This window comes from Trichomycterus rosablanca, chromosome 6 (assembly GCF_030014385.1).
Source record: "Trichomycterus rosablanca isolate fTriRos1 chromosome 6, fTriRos1.hap1, whole genome shotgun sequence".
NCBI lineage: Eukaryota > Metazoa > Chordata > Actinopteri > Siluriformes > Trichomycteridae > Trichomycterus > Trichomycterus rosablanca.
In genome coordinates, this window is record NC_085993.1 from 2455185 (window position 1) to 2476573 (window position 21389).

General features: G+C 42.9%; 1 protein-coding gene across 5 annotated transcripts in view; it reads right to left on the minus strand.

Moving 5' to 3' along the window:
* The window catches only part of evi5b (ecotropic viral integration site 5b), a 91096-nt gene that overhangs the window by 5746 nt on the left and 63961 nt on the right, over positions 1-21389 (minus strand). For all 5 annotated transcript variants that reach the window (XM_062997246.1, XM_062997245.1, XM_062997247.1 and 2 more), the window contains 3 exons: positions 19325-19471; positions 18992-19087; positions 8226-8321 (listed from right to left, as the gene is read on the minus strand). In XM_062997246.1, coding sequence (XP_062853316.1) covers positions 8226-8321; positions 18992-19087; positions 19325-19471 — 339 coding nt within the window. The remainder of the gene's footprint in view (positions 1-8225; positions 8322-18991; positions 19088-19324; positions 19472-21389) is intronic.

Below are 21389 nucleotides of genomic sequence, written 5' to 3' on the forward strand. Positions count from 1 at the left end.
GTCAACAAAGGACATGGATTACTGGAACCATGTCCTATGGTCTGATGAGACCAAGATTAATTTGTTTGGTTCAGATGGTCTCAAGCATGTGTGGCGGCAATCAGGTGAGGAGTACAAAGATAAGTGTGTCATGCCTACAGTCAAGCATGGTGGTGGGAATGCCATGGTCTGGGGCTGCATGAGTGCAGCAGGTGTTGGGGAGTTACATTTCATTGAGGGACACATGAACTCCAATATGTACTGTGAAATACTGAAGCAGAGCATGATCCCCTCCCTCCGGAAACTGGGTCGCAGGGCAGTGTTCCAGCATGATAATGACCCCAAACACACCTCTAAGACGACCACTGCTTTATTGAAGAGGCTGAGGGTAAAAGTGATGGACTGGCCAAGCATGTCTCCAGACCTAAACCCAATGGAAACATCTTTGGGGCATCCTCAAGCGGAAGGTGGAGGAGCGCAAAGTCTCGAATATCCGCCAGCTCCGTGATGTCGTCATGGAGGAGTGGAAAAGCATTCCAGTGGCAACCTGTGAAGCTCTGGTAAACTCCATGCCCAGGAGAGTTAAGGCAGTTCTGGGAAATAATGGTGGCCACACAAAATATTGACACTTCAGGAACTTTCACTAAGGGGTGTACTCACTTTTGTTGCCGGTGGTTTAGACATTAATGGCTGTATATTGAGTTATTTTGAGGGAAGAATAAATTTACACTGTTATATAAGCTGCACACAGACTACTTTTCATTGTGTCAAAGTGTCATTTTGTCAGTGTTGTCCCATGAAAAGATATACTTAAATATCTGCAGAAATATGAGGGGTGTACTCACTTTTGTGATACACTGTATATATATATATACAGTATATATACAGTGTATCACAAAAGTGAGTACACCCCCCACATTTCTGCAAATATTTCATTATATCTTTTCATGGGACAACACTATAGACATGAAACTTGGATATAACTTGGATATAGTAGTCAGTGTACAACTTGTATAGCAGTGTAGATTTACTGTCTTCTGAAAATAACTCAACACACAGCCATTAATGTCTAAATAGCTGCAACATAAGTGAGTACACCCCACAGTGAACATGTCCAAATTGTGCCCAAATGTGTCGTTGTCCCTCCCTGGTGTCATGTGTCAAGGTCCCAGGTGTAAATGGGGAGCAGGGCTGTTAAATTTGGTGTTTTGGGTACAATTCTCTCATACTGGCCACTGGATATTCAACATGGCACCTCATGGCAAAGAACTCTCTGAGGATGTGAGAAATAGAATTGTTGCTCTCCACAAAGATGGCCTGGGCTATAAGAATATTGCTAACACCCTGAAACTGAGCTACAGCATGGTGGCCAAGGTCATACAGCGGTTTTCCAGGACAGGTTCCACTCGGAACAGGCTTCGCCAGGGTCGACCAAAGAAGTCGAGTCCACGTGTTCGGCGTCATATCAAGAGGTTGGCTTTAAAAAATAGACACATGAGTGCTGCCAGCATTGCTGCAGAGGTTGAAGACGTGGGAGGTCAGCCTGTCAGTGCTCAGACCATACGCCGCACACTGCATCAACTCGGTCTGCATGGTCATCATCTCAGAAGGAAGCTGACGCACAAGAAAGCCCGCAAACAGTTTGCTGAAGACAAGCAGTCCAAGAACATGGATTACTGGAATGCCCTGTGGTCTGACGAGACCAAGATAAACTTGTTTGGCTCAGATGGTGTCCAGCATGTGTGGCGGCGGCCTGGTGAGAAGTACCAAGACAACTGTATTTTACCTACAGTCAAGCATGGTGGTGGTAGCATCATGGTCTTGGGCTGCATGAGTGTTGCTGGCACTGGGGAGCTGCAGTTCAATGAGGGAAACATGAATTCCAACATGTACTGTGACATTCTGAAACAGAGCATGATCCCCTCCCTTCGAAAACTGCATTGAGCTCCTGTGGCGCATCCTCAAGTGGAAGGTGGAGGAGTTCAAGGTGTCTAACATCCACCAGCTCCGTGATGTCATCATGGAGGAGTGGAAGAGGATTCCAGTAGCAACCTGTGCAGCTCTGGTGAATTCCATGCCCAGGAGGGTTAAGGCAGTGCTGGATAATAATGGTGGTCACACAAACTATTGACACTTTGGGCACAATTTGGACATGTTCACTGTGGGGTGTACTCACTTATGTTGCCAACCATTTAGACATTAATGGCTGTGTGTGGAGTTATTTTCAGAAGACAGTAAATCTACACTGCTATACAAGTTGTACACTGACTACTCTAAGTTATATCCAAGTTTTATTTCTATAGTGTTGTCCCATGAAAAGATATAATAAAATATTTGCAGAAATGTGAGGGGTGTACTCACTTTTGTGATACACTGTATATATACTGTATATATACAGGGGTTGGACAAAATAACTGAAACACCTGTCATTTTAGTGTGGGAGGTTTCATGGCTAAATTGGACCAGTCTGGTGGCCAATCTTCATTAATTGCACATTGCACCAGTAAGAGCAGAGTGTGAAGGTTCAATTAGCAGGGTAAGAGCACAGTTTTGCTCAAAATATTGCAATGCACACAACATTATGGGTGACATACCAGAGTTCAAAAGAGGACAAATTGTTGGTGCACGTCTTGCTGGCGCATCTGTGACCAAGACAGCAAGTCTTTGTGATGTATCAAGAGCCACGGTATCCAGGGTAATGTCAGCATACCACCAAGAAGGACAAACCACATCCAACAGGATTAACTGTGGACGCAAGAGGAAGCTGTCTGAAAGGGATGTTCGGGTGCTAACCCGGATTGTATCCAAAAAACATAAAACCACGGCTGCCCAAATCACGGCAGAATTAAATGTGCACCTCAACTCTCCTGTTTCCACCAGAACTGTCCGTCGGGAGCTCCACAGGGTCGATATACACGGCCGGGCTGCTATAGCCAAACCTTTGGTCACTCGTGCCAATGCCAAACGTCGGTTTCAATGGTGCAAGGAGCGCAAATCTTGGGCTGTGGACAATGTGAAACATGTATTGTTCTCTGATGAGTCTACCTTTACTGTTTTCCCCACATCCGGGAGAGTTACGGTGTGGAGAAGCCCCAAAGAAGCGTACCACCCAGACTGTTGCATGCCCAGAGTGAAGCATGGGGGTGGATCAGTGATGGTTTGGGCTGCCATATCATGGCATTCCCTTGGCCCAATACTTGTGCTAGATGGGCGCGTCACTGCCAAGGACTACCGAACCATTCTGGAGGACCATGTGCATCCAATGGCGGTGCCGTGTATCAGGATGACAATGCACCAATACACACAGCAAGACTGGGGAAAGATTGGTTTGAAGCTGAACATCTCCCATGGCCTGCACAGTCACCAGATCTAAATATTATTGAGCCACTTTGGGGTGTTTTGGAGAAGCGAGTCAGGAAACGTTTTCCTCCACCAGTATCACGTAGTGACCTGGCCACTATCCTGCAAGAAGAATGGCTTAAAATCCCTCTGACCACTGTGCAGGACTTGTATATGTCATTTCCAAGAGGAATTGACGCTGTATTGGCCGCAAAAGGAGGCCCTACACCATACTAATAAATTATTGTGGTCTAAAACCAGGTGTTTCAGTTATTTTGTCCAACCCCTGTACATATATAACATATATATAACAGTTGTGTGTGTGTGTATATATATTAGCTAAGTATACAAGTAAGCAAATGCTGCATTTCTTGATTTAGTCCCAAGTGTTCCAGTTCTATCATTAATGACCAAATGTTTCTGGTTTAGTATTAAAGCTACCAGTTCCACTTTAAGCACAAAAAGTTTCAGTACTTAAGCTTTAGACCCATTTACAAGGCTCCAGTACCAGTACCAAATGTTTTTGGTTCCACTAACGGCTAAAAGACACCAAAAGTACTTTTTAGTACCACAGGTTCCAGTACCAAATGTACAGTTCCAGTACCAAAAGCTCAAAAAGCTCAAAAAAGACACCTGACATCCCGTTCAAAACCATGAGCAACGAAAGTCCCACAGTGGTTCCAGCTTCCTCAAATTCGCTGGACACAACATGGCAACACACCCCAGACAGAACGCCAAATTCGTTGCAAGGCCGTGGCCAGCCCCTGCTACCCTGAACCACCTATATTGCCCCACGGTAGAGTAGCCTAAAAAGACCGTCTGACTATGGTAATGTCCATAATGGTCAATGTCCTGTCTCACAGACCGTAATGGTGAAGACTCTGACGCATGCACAGTCCACCGACCCCCTTCTGATTCGCGCATGAGGCAGAGAGACACGCCCCGATCTCCGGGCTCCTCCGCCACACGTACAGGCGCCTTGGGGGCTACTAACCAGGGTCCTTGAAGACCCCACCCACATAGTCCGGTCATCCCGGATAAGTCTATCAGAATGTGCAGGGATAAATGATTAACGAGTGGGTAAAGACCCTACCGAAAAGGTAGGTGGGGTCTTCAGTGCTGTGCAAGGACCCTGATTGGCAGATAGAGGCGTCTGTGCAGAATGCATGGGTGAAAAGAAGGGGTCCGCAAGGACTGCACGCGGGTCGGAGAATGTGTGAGCAGCAACATACCCTCCTCAAATGCAATCAGGGATCCCCCAGCAGCGGAAGACAGATTGACTACGCTAAATAGGGAGAAAATGCATAAATAAAATAGAATAAAAATAAATGACAAACGCGATTAGCCAGTATTGGTTCTCCTGTGTGAAGGGGAAGAAGCTCAAACCTGTATTTGAGAAGTTCCTCGTCCTGTAACTCACCACAAACATTTAAATCAGCCGTGCCGGTTCAGTCGAGCAGCCGCGACAGTGAAGCAACGCTGCAGCGGGATTGGACGTGTAAAGGAAACGAGCAGCGTTCTGGGCTGTTCTCTGGTGATAGGAATTAGGAAGGAACTGAGGGAATGATTTAGTGTACTGTTTAACCACAAGCCATCAACCTTCTGTTTTTTAAAAAGAGCCTAAAAAACAAGAGGAAGTCTAAACCGGTAAAAAGAAAAGCTGGTTTGGTTTACACCGAGGTAAATGCTGCCCAAATCTGAACGTTTTCCTCAGAAGTGTGAGCAGCAAATGTCAAATGTGCAAATCCTATCTGTACCTTCCTCTTTTATATGCGTGCTTATTTATTGTTTTTATTTATTTAGATGTTTTACGCTGTGCTTACACAACGGTTTTATTCACGGCAGGAACGGAAGGTCATTTTTATATCAGTCTATAGCTCTTGTCAAGTGTTGCTTTAGTAGTGTTCTTTAAGAATCATTTTTAAATGTTAGATATTGCTACAGATTGTTGTTCATGTACGTATTTAAGACATTCAGTCAGTGTATGTTTGACAGAAATAAGTACTTGGCAAATACCACAGTGGGGTAGCTTCCTATGATGGGTTCCACCTCCAGTGCCATCAGTACCAGCTCTAACACCAAAGGGTCAATTTTAGTTATCAAATGTACTAGTTTTAGTTCCAGTGGTTCCAATTCTATCCTAAATAATCCAGTACCAATTGTTTCTGGTTCCAATTTTAGCATGAAAAGTACTTTTTTCAGTACGTTTTGTGCTAAAGGTGGAACTGGTAGCATTAGTTCTGTTATCAGTACCAGTACCAGTATGAAATGTTCCACTACCAGTTCCACTTTTAGCACAAAAAGTTTCAATTCCAAAGCTTTTAGATTAATTAACAAAGACTACAGTACCAGTAAAAATGTTTAAGGTCCTACTAACAGCTAAAAAGGTGGCAAAAGTACTAGTACCAGTACCACAGGTTTTAATTTCAGTACCATGGGTTCCTGAACCAAATATACAGTTCCAGTACCACAAATTAAAAAATGACCACAAATTTGTCTGACATCCTGTTTAAAACCAGAGGCAATTAAACAGTAAAATGAAACGGGGCTTCATCCACATCAAACCTAAACCATGTCTACATGGACTTGGACAGTCCCGCGGGTGGGTTCAGCTTCCCCTTTTACAGGGGTACTGAAATCATTTTCATATCTGATCTGCAGCAATGCAACCTCGGTTTATACAGCCAGCTGAGAATTCATGAAAGAAGTGTTTATATTGTTATTACTTCCACTATTTCGCAAGGCAGAAATTCCCTGCACAGGACACCAATACATCACATGGTATCGCAGGGTATGACTTAAATCAGGGATGTCCAGTGCCAGTGATAGCTCAGTGGTTAAGGTACTGGACTAGTAAACAGAAGGTTGCCGGTTCAAGCCCCGCCACCACCAAGTTGCCACTGTTGGGTCCCTGAGCAAGGCCCTTAACCCTCAATTGCTCATTGTGTAAGTCGCTTTGGATAAAAGCGTCTGCTAAATGCTGAAAATGTAAAAATTTAAAATGTAAATGTCCAAACTACGGCTCGTTACCATTTTTGGGTGTCATTATAGCATAAAACGACTAAAACTCTTCTTTCCCCCGACCCATGGTTTATATGGTCAAAACAGCCTAGCCATTGGGAGGCTGATGGAACACAGGGGTAAACACGCCTCTGTCCCAACTTGTGAAGTGTGTCGCAGGCTTCAAACTCAAACTAAATGTGTTTCTGTTTACAAAATACAATAAAGTCGATCAGTAAAAATATTGAAAGCCTTTGCTTTCTACTTTTGTCAGCTAAAACAAGATTCAAGAACATGAACAAATCACAGATTCTTGTTTTCTTGCGTTTAACAAAGCGTCCCGACTTTTTTCGGAAATTAGGTTGGTACTTTTAGATCTATAATTGTAAGAAGTCAGTTCTTTTAATCCATCAGAAGAAGCACTTGACATCTGATACAAATTCAATTTCGAGTTAATCAAAGCTGTAGCTCATTGTGCAGATTCCATCCAGACTGCAGAATCTAAGCTTTGTGTTTCTAGGGTTTCTAGGGTTTTAGCATGGATCGTCCAACAAAATATGATCAGAAGTCAACATAATTTCACAAATAAGTGGATAGATGGACAGACGGGCAGATAGATAAATAGATACTAAGATACATGGATGGATGGATGGATAAATTTACATTTTCATCATTTAGAAGATGCTTTTATCCAAAGCGACTTACATTACAGTTACAGTATACAGTCTGAGCAATTGAGGGTTAAGGGCCTTGCTCAAGAGCCCAACAGCAGCAACCTGGCAGTGGTGGGGCTTGAACTAGCGACCCTCTGATCACTGGTCCAGTACCTTAACCACAAGGCTACAGCTGGCCCTAGATAGATAGATAGATAGATAGATAGATAGATAGATAGATAGATAGATAGATAGATAGATAGATAGAAGGACGGATAGAGAGAGAGAGAGAGAGAGAGAGAGAGAGAGAGAGAGAGAGAGAGAGAGAGAGAGAGAGAGAAAGAAAGACAGACAGGCAGGCAGGCAGACAGATAGATAGATAGATGAATAAATTGATGGATACAAAGATGGATGGTTGAATAGATAGATAGATAGATAGATAGATAGATAGATAGATAGATAGATAGATAGATAGATAGATAGATAGATAGATAGAAGGACGGATAGAGAGAGAGAGAGAGAGAGAGAGAGAGAGAGAGAGAGAGAGAGAGAGAGAAAGACAGACAGGCAGGCAGGCAGACAGACAGACAGATAGATAGATAGATAGATGAATAAATTGATGGATACAAAGATGGATGGTTGAATAGATAGATAGATAGATAGATAGATAGATAGATAGATAGATAGATAGATAGATAGATAGATAGATAGAGACAGACAGACAGGTAGGCAGACAGACAGATAGACAGAAACATAGATTATAGATAGGTGATAGACAGACAGACAGAGAGATAGATAGATTATAGATAGACAGACAGACAGACAGACAGACAGATATATACTTTATTAATAGGTAGTAATTGGGCTTAACGCTACATTACAGACCGTAAATGAAGATTAAACGTATTAATAAGCTTATAGACGGAGAGACTGAGGGGTGCGTGAGGACGCATTTAACTGCCATAATGCAGGAAACAGCGTTTGGCAGGGCGTAGTTAACACTTCTAAACCCCACGGCTAAAAGAGCTCTCAAAGTTGTTCAAAGTGCTCATGAAGCCCAGGAAAAATAAAGCAAAAAACCACACAAGAAACTGGCAGATCAAAGCCAAACAAACCAGAAAAAAGGTAAAAGTTCATGTTGAGCTACTCAGATCTATCGGCGGTTTTGGTACCAAAATAGAATCTCCTTTCTTTTTAGAAAAATAATGTAGAACTTTTATAATGTCTTCACATGACAATGATCAGGATTCTCACCTCGTGTTTGAGCTCTGTTATCTGGTCTTCGAGGTCTCGCATGTACTGGTTGGAGTCCGTGTTGTTCAGCTGACGCTTTACTTTGCCTTCTTCTTTCTATAGGTGAAATACAATAAAAAATAAACACTGATTCAATCACAGCACCAATCATACAGGTTTAGGAGTACTTCGAAAAACCATCGGCATTTAACACGGCCTGATGCTGCATCAAGAAATGCAACCTGAAACTGTACTGCGAGTTCTCTGGGCTCGAGCTCATCTCGGACGGTCCGTAAGCCAGTGGAAACGTGTGCTGGGGTCTGGTGGGTCCACCATATAGCTTGTTTTTAAAAATAACAGACGTCCGGTTTTCTGTGCTAGAGATAATAAGGACCATCCAGACTGTTAGCAGTGAAAGATTCAAAAGCCAACATCGGTCATGGAATGGGTGGTATTAAATCAAAATCTGAAAACTGTCTGACTGTTAAGTCACCAAGGTCTGTCCGAAAATCTAGCTCACTCTCTACATCAGGGGTGTCAAACTCACGGCCCGCGGGCCAGATCCGGCCCACCACGTCATTTTATATGGCCCGCGAGACGACTCGCTTAAACGACTGTACGATTGTTGTGATGGTTCGAGTCGTTACAGAGACGCGCTTATAATTTAATGGGACTCCTGCGCCTTTAAGCGGCAACCATTGGCATCGTAGTCATGGCAACTAACTTTGACCTTCGCTGAGAAGCCATGTGACTTTTACGGCAAAAGAACGCGGGTAGTAATGTAAACAAGAATAATAAATATAAATAATTATCTTGCAGTATAATACCAAAGCATCGTCTGTAAGTAGTGGCGTTTATATTCTCAGTTGTTTGTAGATGTTTAGTGAGTATATCACAGCGCTTTAGTTACAAATTTACCGTATTTAAATACAATTGTTACTGTTACTATAGTAAATTAGTATCTTTACACAAAATGCTAACTCCTTAGCGCTATTTTACGTTTGGTTAAATCTCATATCGTACCAGATGTAACACTTGACTACAGCTGTGTGCTTTTACTGTATTAAGTTCTTTATTGTTTTTATTGTTTGTATTTTTACTTCATTCTGGTGCACACAGTGTCTCACACAGCTGGGAAGCAAATAAAACCAACTGTATTCTGAAGGGAGCTGTCTGTCTGTCTGTCTGTCTGTCTGTCTGTCTGTCTGTCTGTCTGTCTGTCTGTCTAGCTGAGAAAGGGGGATAAACTATTAGTGAGGGCAGAACAATCATCTTAAAATAAACTGTAAAATCCTACATTAACTGCATCTCTCAAAATGCATGCTGATTTTGTGACCTGCAAAGTGACACATCCTGCCAGTAGATGATGTTAAGAAATATTTACACATGTAATATGTACAAATGTACAAGAAGATAAGTAAGAAAATTAAGCAGAAGAAGGAAATGTAATGAAAATGAAAACAAGTTTGTGCTTCAGGAAGAGAAACTGGTGCATCTCTTGTGTTATGAGGCCGTGTCTGTGGTAAAGGAGGACAATATGAATGCAGAATTCAGCCTTCAAGAAAAACAACAGCATGCAATCAAAGCAGGATACGTTACAATCGGCCCTTTGAAGGCCACCATAATGCTGATGTGGCCCTCGGTGAAAATGAGTTTGACACCCCTGATCTACATCGACGCATTTTTCGTCATCCTACACTCCTACTGAGGCGCCTTAATTCTGAACGTTTTCTTCAGAAGTGTGAGTAGCAAAAGTCAAATGTGCAAATCCTATCTGTACCTTCCTCTTTTATAGGAGTGCTCATTTATTTATTTATTTATTTAGATATGGGGGTGATAAAATCACATCCCTGGCAAAGGGTTCCAGCTACAGTGCCATCAGTACCATCAAATGAACTAGTTTTAGTTCCAATGTTTCAATTCCATCATTAATAATCCAGTATTAATTGTTTCTGGTTCCAATTTTACTTTTTTCAGTAATTTTTGTGCTAGACGTGGAACTGGTATCAGTACCAGTACCAAATGTTTCACTACCAGTTCCACTTTTAGCACAACAAGTTTCAGTACCAAAACTTTAGTTCCATTAACAGCAGTACCAGTAAAAATGTTTATCCTACACTGTAAATATCCTTTACAATGTAAATAAATTATCATTGGTGTTTAATCTGTATAAAGGTGTAATTATACAAGTGTCGTTTATTTGTAAATTCAGGCTCATCAGGGACAGTTTGAGCGTTTTCGGTACACTTAGGGAGACGTTAGCTGGCGTGTTAGCGGGTTGTGCGGCCTGAGGCTAACTGTGTTAGCTTAGTAAGCTAAAACTGTGATTACGTAATCAGCACAGTGGTAAAGCATGCTACCATCTCTACAGATAATGTTATGTTATTAGATAGCATTCTCACTACTGATCTCTAAATTTTGCCCCCCACTGTAAATGTTTAACTCCCTGTTTCATTATGACTCCAACTTTGAAGTTTCAGTTTCAGAAATCTGCGTTTTTATTAGAAACCACTTCGACTTTACCAGCAAGTTCCATTCAGAGGTGAGAATGGGTTCATCTACAGGCAGCGATGAGTCGGAGAGCAGGAAGAGGCGCTAATGCTAACCCCTGATAAGGTCGGTTGTGAAAGCCGTGGCGGTTTGCAGCCGGCTGGGTGTGTTTTGACTTTTTCCTGATGCCTTGGGGAGTCGCCTAGCTGTGGTGATAAACTGTCACATGCGAGAGGCGAACACGTGCTGTTTACTGTCCGCACATCTGCATTAGCTGGCTGCTCATCCAGTTCAGACTGACACACTAACAAACATGCTTCCTCTTATAGGAATCAATTTTATTAATTAGAATTAATTTTTGTCTAAATACTAGAACAGAATTCGATTGTTTTTTATTTTTTCCCCCCAATTTTCTCCCCTAATCTAGTCGTGTCCAATTCCCCTGATTGCTGACTGAGGACGCCTCTCAATTGACATGCACAGACTGCATTTTTCACCTGCACGAGTCGAGTTCATATACAAACGGGCACTGTGTACGGAGGGTCACACCCCCATCAGCATTATTCCTCAGCCCTGTGCAGGCGCCATCAGTCAGCCAGCAGGGGCCGCAGTTGCACCAGTTATGAGGACTTATGATCCGACTTTTTTTACCCCTAACCCTATAAACAACAGCCAATCGTTGTTCATGCAGCCACCCAGCCCAGTCGGAAGGCAGAGCCGAGATTCGATACGATGTATTCCAAACCCCAACTCTGGTGTGCTAGCATACTTTACCGCTGCGCCACCTGAGCGGCATAGTATTCGATTGTTAAGAACATAAACGGCTCCATGTGATACTTTTGGTTACATCTGCACTTAAATAACCCTTAAATTACACCTAAATTATTTAAACAGGGGAATAAAATTAAAAGATGAGTTCTTTGTTTTGCCTTGAGTAAGAACCGTTGGGAATAATTACCTATTGGAGGTCGACAATACAACAACACCAAAAAAGACCAGTTCAAAAACAAAGGTAAGTGCATATCTGCCATCATTTTAAGGCCAGTAGGGGGCATGACGGCATCCTGGTACAGTCCGGTACTCTTTTTTTGTGGCACCCTGTGCCTTCATGACCAAACAAGCTGGTGTGACGACATCCTTCTGAGTGGGCATCACAAGAGTTTTTAAACACCTCACTGTCACTGCTGGACTGAGAATAGTCCACCAACCAAAAATATCCAGCCCACAGCGTCCCGTGGGCAGCGTCCTGTGACCACTGATGAAGGTCTAGAAGATGACCGACTCAAACAGCAGCAATAGATGAGCGATCGTCTCTGACTTTACATCTACAAGGTGGACCAACCAGGTAGGAGTGTCTAATAGAGTGGACAGTGAGTGGACACGGTGTTTAAAAACTCCAGCAGCGCTGCTGTGTCTGATCCACTCATACAAGCACAATGACCATTGAAGAACAGGGTGAAAGGGGGCTAATAAAGTATGTAGAGAAACAGATGGACTACAGTCAGTAATTGTAGAACTACAAAGTGCTTCTATATGGTAAGTGGAGCTGATAACATGGACAGTGAGTGCAGAAACAAGGAGATCTTCTGTGACCGTAATGGAAAACGTAGTACTCCTTTGTTTTTAAACAAATGTTTTTCTCTCAGAAAGAAGGGGGGAAGCAGCAAACCAAAGAGCTGAAGTGTTGGGGTGGGAAGTTCAACGGATCAGCACTAACACCCCCCACACCCCCCGGGTGTTTTTGATTCCTGCGGTCTGCAGTTAGGGCGTGGCCCGCTGGTCTCTAACAGGCTGGAGATGAAGCGGGATCTGAAGCAACGGCGCTTGAGGAATCTGTGTTTGTCGTCTCGGCGAGCCGGTGCGGTGCGGGTGATAAGGCCGAGGCAGTTAGCAGACTTCCTTACACTCAGCTGCGCGGTGTTAGCAGGTGGCGGGGCCGCGGCCGGGAACGTCAAACGGTTCAAAATAATAGCTTCCTTACTGAACCCTGAGGACCGTTCGAGAAGAAACTCAAAAACAATGACGGCCCCTGGGTTTATACCCACCTGTGTGGGGTAAACAGGTTACAGAAGTGTGGTAGACTCACCAGTTTGAGGTGAATATAGAACTAAAACCTTACATTTACATTTTTTGCATTTAGCCGACACCTTTAACCAAAGCGATGGTTAAGGGCCTTGCTCAGGGGCCCAACAGCAGCAACCTGGCAGAGGTGGGGCTTGAACCAGCAACTTTCTGATTACTAGTTTAGTACATTTATGACGGCTTTATCCAAAGCGACTTACAGTACTGTGACCGTATACTGTCTGAGCAACTGAGGGTTAAGGGTCTTGCTCGAGGGCCCAACATTGGCAACATAGCAGTGGTGAGGCTTGAACCAGCACCCTTCTGATTACTAGTCCTAGGTACCTTAACCACTAGGCTACATTTGCCTATGTTTTTTTTGTACAATATTAAGATCTGTTGTGACTGTTACACAAACTATTGAAATAAATTTGAAATCATGACGCTATAACCTGTAACAACACACGCTCAATAATTCGATCATTTCAACAAACGTCTTTGTCCTGGTCAGGGTGGTGGTGGGTCCAGTGCTACACAGAGACTAGGCATGAAACCTTTCCATACTCGCCTACATCCAAAAGTAATTTAGAGCAGGCAGGTTACCTTCAGAAGGTAAAAGGAGACCCACAAAGGCAGGAGAACATGGTATATGGTACAAGTATTAAACCCAGTTCCCAAGGACCCACACTGCCCTGAAACACCCACTCTTCCAGCTGAACAACTCAATGATGCCGTTACACAGTCTAGTTTAATTTGTCTGATATGAAAACAGTTTGTTCATTCCCTTATAGATCTAGTGTTTCAGCCACAACAATTACTTACAGGTGTATTAAATCAATTATATAAAGGAAATCCTATGCTTTCAACTTGGCAGCAACAGTTTAGGGAAGGCCCTTTCCTGATCCAGCATGACTGTCCCCCTGTGCACAAAGCGAGCTCTATAAAGACATAAAGAACCTGATCTCAGCCCCACTCAACAGCTCTGGAACGAACTGGAACATCAACATCAGCGCCCAGCCACACAAATGCTGCCACATTTTGACTGAATGGGCACAAATTCCCATACATAGAAGCCTTCATAAAGCTGAATAGATCACATAAAGGTCACTGGTTTAATACCAATTGTTTTTGAAATGGGACGTCCGACAAGCTCATCATCTCAACACGCTCAAAACTCAACGTCAGTCGGTTCTGGGAGTGGCGTCGAGTTTTAAAGGCGTTCAGTTTCAAGGTATTTGTTCCCATAAGGATGTTTGGGAAAAACCTGTGTTCCATGGTCCCGTGGAGCTGCTTATATTTTAGTCTCATGTAAAATAATGAGGATGTTTTTAACACTTATACACTAAAAATAACACAAATATAATATAAACACACTGAAATACAATTACAAACAGTTAAAAATCAATAAAAGCTGCACTTTAGTTTTACTTCTTTATTGTTTCCTGATGCTTCTTAATGGTGCAGATGCTTGATCTTGGAATACCGTATTCCCTTCAGCACCAGCGCATTCACAAAAGAGACAAAACCACTTTAGCACCGCTGTGGCGTTATTTCCTATGAAGTGTGACGGCGGTGCACAAAACTTAGCGTGACTTATTGTAGTAAAACAGCGAGTGAGGAATGTGATTAGTGGAGGAACTTATGAGCAGTAATAATGAAGAGAAGTTTAGTGCTCCTGTCTCCTTCTTTTACTACATTAAACCATGTTAAGCTTTATTTTGAACCAGAAGCGTTTTAGACTCTGGGAGAAGCTGATTCTGAAGCTGGAGCTGTAACACAAGTTTAAAAGTGAAACAGGGAGGAGAATCCAGATAAACACAGATACATGTGGAGCTGTAACCCTGGATCTGATACTTATTCCACACTAATGCAGATCCGTCTCATATTCGCACTCTGATGATGTTTTACCGCTCGAGCCGAGCGGCGGACGCAAACACGTCTTTAAGTGATATGACCATAATAAAATCGAAAGGTCAAAATGCTGCTCGGAAAAATGACTTGCGAGGACAACGATGCCAACTTTAAATACAAGCACACATACATACACAACCCCCCCTCTCCCCCCCCTCCCCGAACTCCACACACACTAACTAAACAAACTGCTCCATTGCTGACCCTGAATATTAAAAACGCACCATCGGACGTGTTGTATTTGGATACAGGAAAACCCCTCACGCTGCATTGTTGCTCTGAATTTCCTCAGTTGGCATGGAAACAAACAACACCTTTAGCAGAGGTGACCGTACTGTGCAGACTGTGCGTACTTTCAGAATTAACATGTGCAACTTTTTCCTCTGTGCGCCGTGCAATAATAAAAAAAAAAAAGCCTCTTTATTCATCTTTCGTGCAGCTAAATCTCTGTCTTACGTCGCCGCGACTCGCGCATGCAGAGCAGCAAAGCAAAAACGTCAGCTTTGATTCCTGCTGGGTGACTCTCTGAGCCTGATAGGAAGTGGTTTGGCGTATGGTGATGAAGATAGCTACGCTGCGGTCTCAGGACGGCCATGCAAGGCAAGCAGCTTTACTCTCCAGCGAGAGAGGTGTGAAAAAGAAGAGAGAGATGCTGTTTTCGGTCAGCAGAGTAATGCTGAAGCAAAACGCTAGCAAGCGAGGTCGCTTTCGCTCGACGGTGCAGTTTTTGGGCAGAATAACACTTAATGCATGTTGATGTGCTAATGTCAGACAGATATGCAGATTACAGAGAAATTAAAGCACCTGTGACGCATCACATCGTCTGTAGTATTTTCCTTTAGCGGTACATGTGGCCTAAATGTGGGTGGAATGATAGAAAAAAGAAGTTTGTTATCTATTGTGGCTTCAGCGCTTAAAGCGAGCGTTGGTTTATGGGTGAATGATAAAATGGACTAAAATAGCACACCTTGTTCCTACACTCACTGTCCATTTATTCAGCTCCACTTACCATATAGAAGCACTTTGTAGTTCTACAATTACTGACTGTAGTCCATCTGTTTCTCTGCATGCTTTGTTAGCCCCCTTTCATGCTGTTCTTCAATGGTCAGGACCCCCACAGGACCACCACAGAGCAGGTATTATTTAGGTGGTGGATGATTCTCAGCACTGCAGTGACACTGACATGGTGGTGGTGTGTTAGTGTGTGTTGTGCTGGTATGAGTGGATCAGACACAGCAGTGCTGCTGGAGTTTTTAAAACACCTCGCTGTCACTGCTGGACTGAGAATAGTCCACCAACCAAAAACATCCAGCCAATAGCGCCCCGTGGGCAGCGTCCTGTGACCACTGATGAAGGTCTAGAAGATGACCGACTCAAACAGCAGCAATAGATGAGCGATCGTCTCTGACTTTACATCTACAAGGTGGACCGACTAGATAGGAGTGTCTAATAGAGTGGACAGTGAGTGGACACGGTATTTAAAACCTCCAATATTACCCGCTCTGTGGTGGTCCTGTGGGGGTCCTGACCATTGAGGAACAGCATGAAAGGGAGCTAACAAAGCATGCAGAGAAACAGATGGACTACAGTCAGTAATTGTAGAATTGTACAAAGTGCTTCTATATGGTAAGTGGAGCTGATAACATGGACAGTGAGTGTAGAAACAAGGAGGTGGTCATAATGTTATGCCTGATCAGTGTATATCTGTCCCAAACACACACAGCTAAAGTACCAAATGTATTGCATTATTCAGGTCATTGCTAAACTAATTATGTGTAAATGTAAACATACACAGGCATCATGTGACCACAGTGTACTTGCTAACCCCCTTCCCACACACACACACACACACACACACACACACACACACACACACACACACACACACACACACACACAAAGTACTCTGAGTTCTATCAGACAAACCAGATTTGGTAAACCATGGCCTAAATCCCACAGCTCTGAGTTCATAAGAAAACTGTGGCTAACCAAAACCACAGAGCCACAGTTTGAGCTCAGTTCGAGTTCTGAGACATCATGGCGACGCGCATGGCGGCAGACGGCAAAAACCTGCCTCGCACAGACACGTCTGTAGTTTCGACGCCTCTGAAGAACCTTCACACCTTTTAAATAACACAGATCGTCGTCGAAACGTGAGGTCAGAAATAAGGGCCGACACCCTTCTGAGACGTTTACTTATTGAGATCGACATTTTGACTAATTGTGATACTGATCTAATCCTTGCAGACAAATCATGTCAAAAACTGTGGAGGAGACTGTGTGTGTGTTCAAATCTCAAAGATCTCAAAGTCTGATTGTCATGAATCCTCCTGAAAGTTCTCAGATCTGAAGACTTAGAGCTTCAAATGTACTTATTAATACATCACGCTAACATTTATCAGTCTGATCATCCTTCACTAAATCTGCAGCATGTGTGTGTGATTACCACACAGTCATTTATATCAGTGCTTCTCAAACCAACACACACACACACACACACACACACACACACACACACACACACACACAATCTATGTAAACTGTGATTGGCATCTTTTTCCATTTACATTTTCAGCAAATAGCAGACACTAGTATTTAAAGCAAATTCCTAATTGTGACCACATACAGTAATCAGTGGCAGTGGTATAGGGCATAGGGTTCAGTGGTTAAGGCACTGGACTAGTAACCAAAAGGTTGCCGGTTCAAGCCCCATCACTGCCAAGTTGCCACTGTTGGGCCCCTGAGCAAGGCCCTTAACCCTCAATTGCTCGAAAATTGTGTTCAGTCATAATTGCAAGTCGCTTTGGATAAAAGCGTCTGCTAAATGCCGAAAATGTAAATGTAACATACAGTTCCAACAGTGGTAATCTAGCAGTAGTAAGGCTTAAACCAGTGACCTTCTGATTACCAGTTCAATCCACAACCCCTGCCCTTTAATTCAAATGCTAATAACACTGTTAGTGCATTAAAAATCAGCTACAATGACACTTGTGCCAGTTTCACACTACATGACTTTCCAAGTGGTCAGGTCGCTGTACGGTTCACACTACACGACTGGATCTCTTGTAATCGGGAGCCTTTCAGGTCGGTGTGTATTTCACACTACACGACTGATCGGCGATAGGGGGTCACACACTACACCATCTACCCTCAGGAGGAATCTCAGACGAGTCTGTCCGGTCACGAAAACACACGCGAGAAGTGACGAGGGGTTTAATGTCACCACGTCCAAAAATGCACGTCAACAATAAGCGAGCGATCGAAGCTGTTTGTGCGCCGATGTGCAGCGTAAAAGCAAGCAGGAAAAATAAATGAATCCGAGTGGATTTGGCTACACGACCAGCAGGGGGCGTCTGTTCTGTTCTGTAGTGAGTTGGAGGTTAATGAATATCGTTTGGGTGGGTATTATGGTTCGACGTGGACGATAAGGTCACAAAAACTGTAAAGCTTGTGTGTGCCGATGTATTCTGATAGAAATTAAACGTATTACGCCCCTGTCCCACGTTTTTACACTCCTCCCCCGGGTTTCCCCTCACCCCGTATCCTGCGTTCTCGTTGGCTGTAGTTCGACACCGCACTTGCGGATTTTGAGTCGCCGACAGGTCCAGATATTTAACATGCTGGATATTTTCTTCAGTCGAGCCGCTCGGATCGAGTCGTTGAACAGTTCACACATAACGATTGAGAGCCGAGCGAACGCAGAGTTGCTTCCGAGCTACCACATCTAGCGACGACCAGTCGGGGGGCGAAAATCAGGGCAAAAAACGTGTAGCGTGAACCAGGCATAACACATTCACCGCATCTCTAGAATTAAAATGATCTGCAATTTGAGCCACAGTAGCCCTTCTGTTGGTCAGTTCCAGGCATCATAGCCTTCAAAACATGTCAGCAGTTTGTGGTCGTCCCTCCTCACAGTGCATTTATGAAAAAGCTTTATAATGATTTGGCCATTATCAAAATCACTCAGATCTTTCTGCTGGTCAGATCTGCTGCTTTCAACACATGAACTATGAGTAACTACCATCAGTCCATTAATAAATAAGCATTGCCATGCATATTAATGCAAAATTTTATAACAAAATAAAAAAAAAACCCAATAATAACTAATTTAAAAAATGCAGTAAATGTTTTCCAGTGTCCCCCAGTGCAAGATTAGGCCCCAAAGACCAGTTCACAAACTATGCTCCAAGAATCTCTATGATGGGTTTTGAGTATTACAGTAAATACGTGTGATGTTCTTCTAAAGTCATAGTTTGACCGAAGATATTCGAAATAACACACCTTCAAAGCATCTGTATTAATATTTTCTAACTTTGGTTTCATACCTGAATCTCCAGTTCTGAGATCTGCTGCTGGAGTTCAGCCATGGCGGCTATATTATCGGCTTCTCTCAACCTCACCGCCATCACTTCCTCTTTATTCTGAAATAGATAGACAGATAGAGAGAAAAAGATTGTCTACAGCTGCAATTAAAAATATATCTCCCCACAATCGTTAAAGAGGTATAAGGGTAATGTGTATTAAACTGAATAAAACATATACAACAAATATTTATTACATACAAGCAATTTTGGAAGATTGTGGAATTTTTGGTTTGTTTACATGAGGCACTGTGTATAAAAACATCGAGAGCCACCCGCTTTAAGTTGCGTCCTCACCTTGCACTCGATCTCGGCCTGCTTGCGCTTGATCTCCTTCAGCTCGGCCTGCAGCACTTTATTCTGCGAGCCCGTGATCTGCAGCCGCTCGTTCAGACTGCGCGTCTCCTGCTCGGCCCTGCGCAGCTGGTTGCTGTGGATCTGGTTCTGTATACAATAAAACACATCAGGAGTTAAAGTTAAGACGACGACACGCTGGTGCTTCCAATTATCTCATCCAGGGGTGCTTGAGATCTTCGTGGCTTGAGATCTACTATTTCAGTCGACAGGCCATCGCGATCTACTTCTTAATGTTGGCTTTTCCTATATTGTTATTTAGCAATACAGGGCAAACGACTGAATTATCACACTGACCTTATTCTGATGATTTACACCGAATGGTGTCGGTCAGGTTTATGTAGTCTGGACAGTAGCTGCTGATACTGATTCTCAAGCAGCTTCCAAGTGTTCATCAGTAAGTGTGGACCCATATTTAGACTTCATTATTTTCATGTGTGAAAAGGCTGATTCACACAGATAGGTCAAATATGCGGCACATTTTCTTATGTTTGGATATTTTCCTCAGCCAGCAAGTTCCAAAATTGTACAGCAGAGGCGCTTGACTTCATATGAATGTCTGATTGAGGGTTAAAGTTTTTGTATGTAACATGAGATCTGAATATTCTCCTTCAGCTTCTTCCACTTATAAATGAAACAGCCGTCTTTGCAGTGACCGTTTTTGGTTCCTTTGTGCTTGGTTTTGCACTCATCTTCACAAACAGTGTAGGTTACAAAAGAAAAAATGCAAAAATGGCGCAAACTGGCTACTGATGAATGAAAACTTTCTAGATTTGCCGTGCTTTAGACAGGCTGAGGCGTAGCTATGATGATAAACCGCAAATTAAAGAAACAGTGGCCACATTTCGTGTCAATCACGTTGACCTGTTCGAATAAGGCGCGATCTACCAGCGTGCACTGCGATCGACATATTGTGCACCCCGATCTATTCCTACTAACACTGAAAGGAGCGCTGGTGCTGAAAAAGGAACTGCAGAAAGAAACATAGTGGTTTTGGTTATTAGATAAAGGTCAGCTGTTTATTAACCGTTTGAACCGTGATGAAGCGATTCAGTGAGACCATCTGTTAAAAGGAAACAGTCACGTCTGGCTAGTTTGCAAAAGCTGAAAAGGCTGTATAATGACAGAGCTAACAAAAATACCCAATTTATATCTTTCTTTAAAATCTTCAGTACAAAAAATGCTAAAGGAAATGACATCACTGTGTCAGGAGGGTACTTAAATCCTATAAATCAATTAGAAGACACCCTCATCAGAAAAAAGGCCGTCTGGGGACCATAATTGAGTTCAAACATAATTCCAGCATTGGCAGAATTTCTTTTAGCATTAAAAATAGAGCTAGAGCTTCTCAAGACTCAAAATAAAATGTATTTGTTAACATTTCTCATATGTTTCTTCAAATCTTTCATCATTACTTACTTATAACCAGTTTATCCTATTTAGATTCACAGTGGGTTCAGTGCCCCATGGAAACACTATGCAAAAGAGCAGAAATTCACTCTGGGCTGGGTGGCAGTCCATGCCAAACTGTCTACTTTTCAAAATATACTGTTATAAATAATGTATTTATTTATTTAGATGTTTCGCGTCGTGCTTACACAGTGGTTATGTTCACGGCAGGATGGATAAGTATTCGGTAATTCTCATATTTCACTCTATAGTCCTTGTCAAGTGTTAATTTTCTTATATGTTGGTCTTTAGATTTGCTCTTTTAGACAATTTTTTTTAAAGAACTGTTTAAAGATTGTATTCATTATGGTTTGATAAAAAATTCTTCTAATAGTCTGGGGTATTGCTATAGATTGTCAATCCCATAAGTACTTGGACTTTAGTAGCATATGTTTGCTAGAAATGGGTATTCGGCAGGTATTACAGAATGGAGGAGGGCAGTTGTAGCCTAGTGGTTAAGGTACTGGACTAGTAGTCCAAAGGTTGCTGGTTCAAGCCCCACCACTGCCAGGTTGCCACTGGTGGGTCCTTGAGCAAGGCCCTTAACCCTCAATTGCTA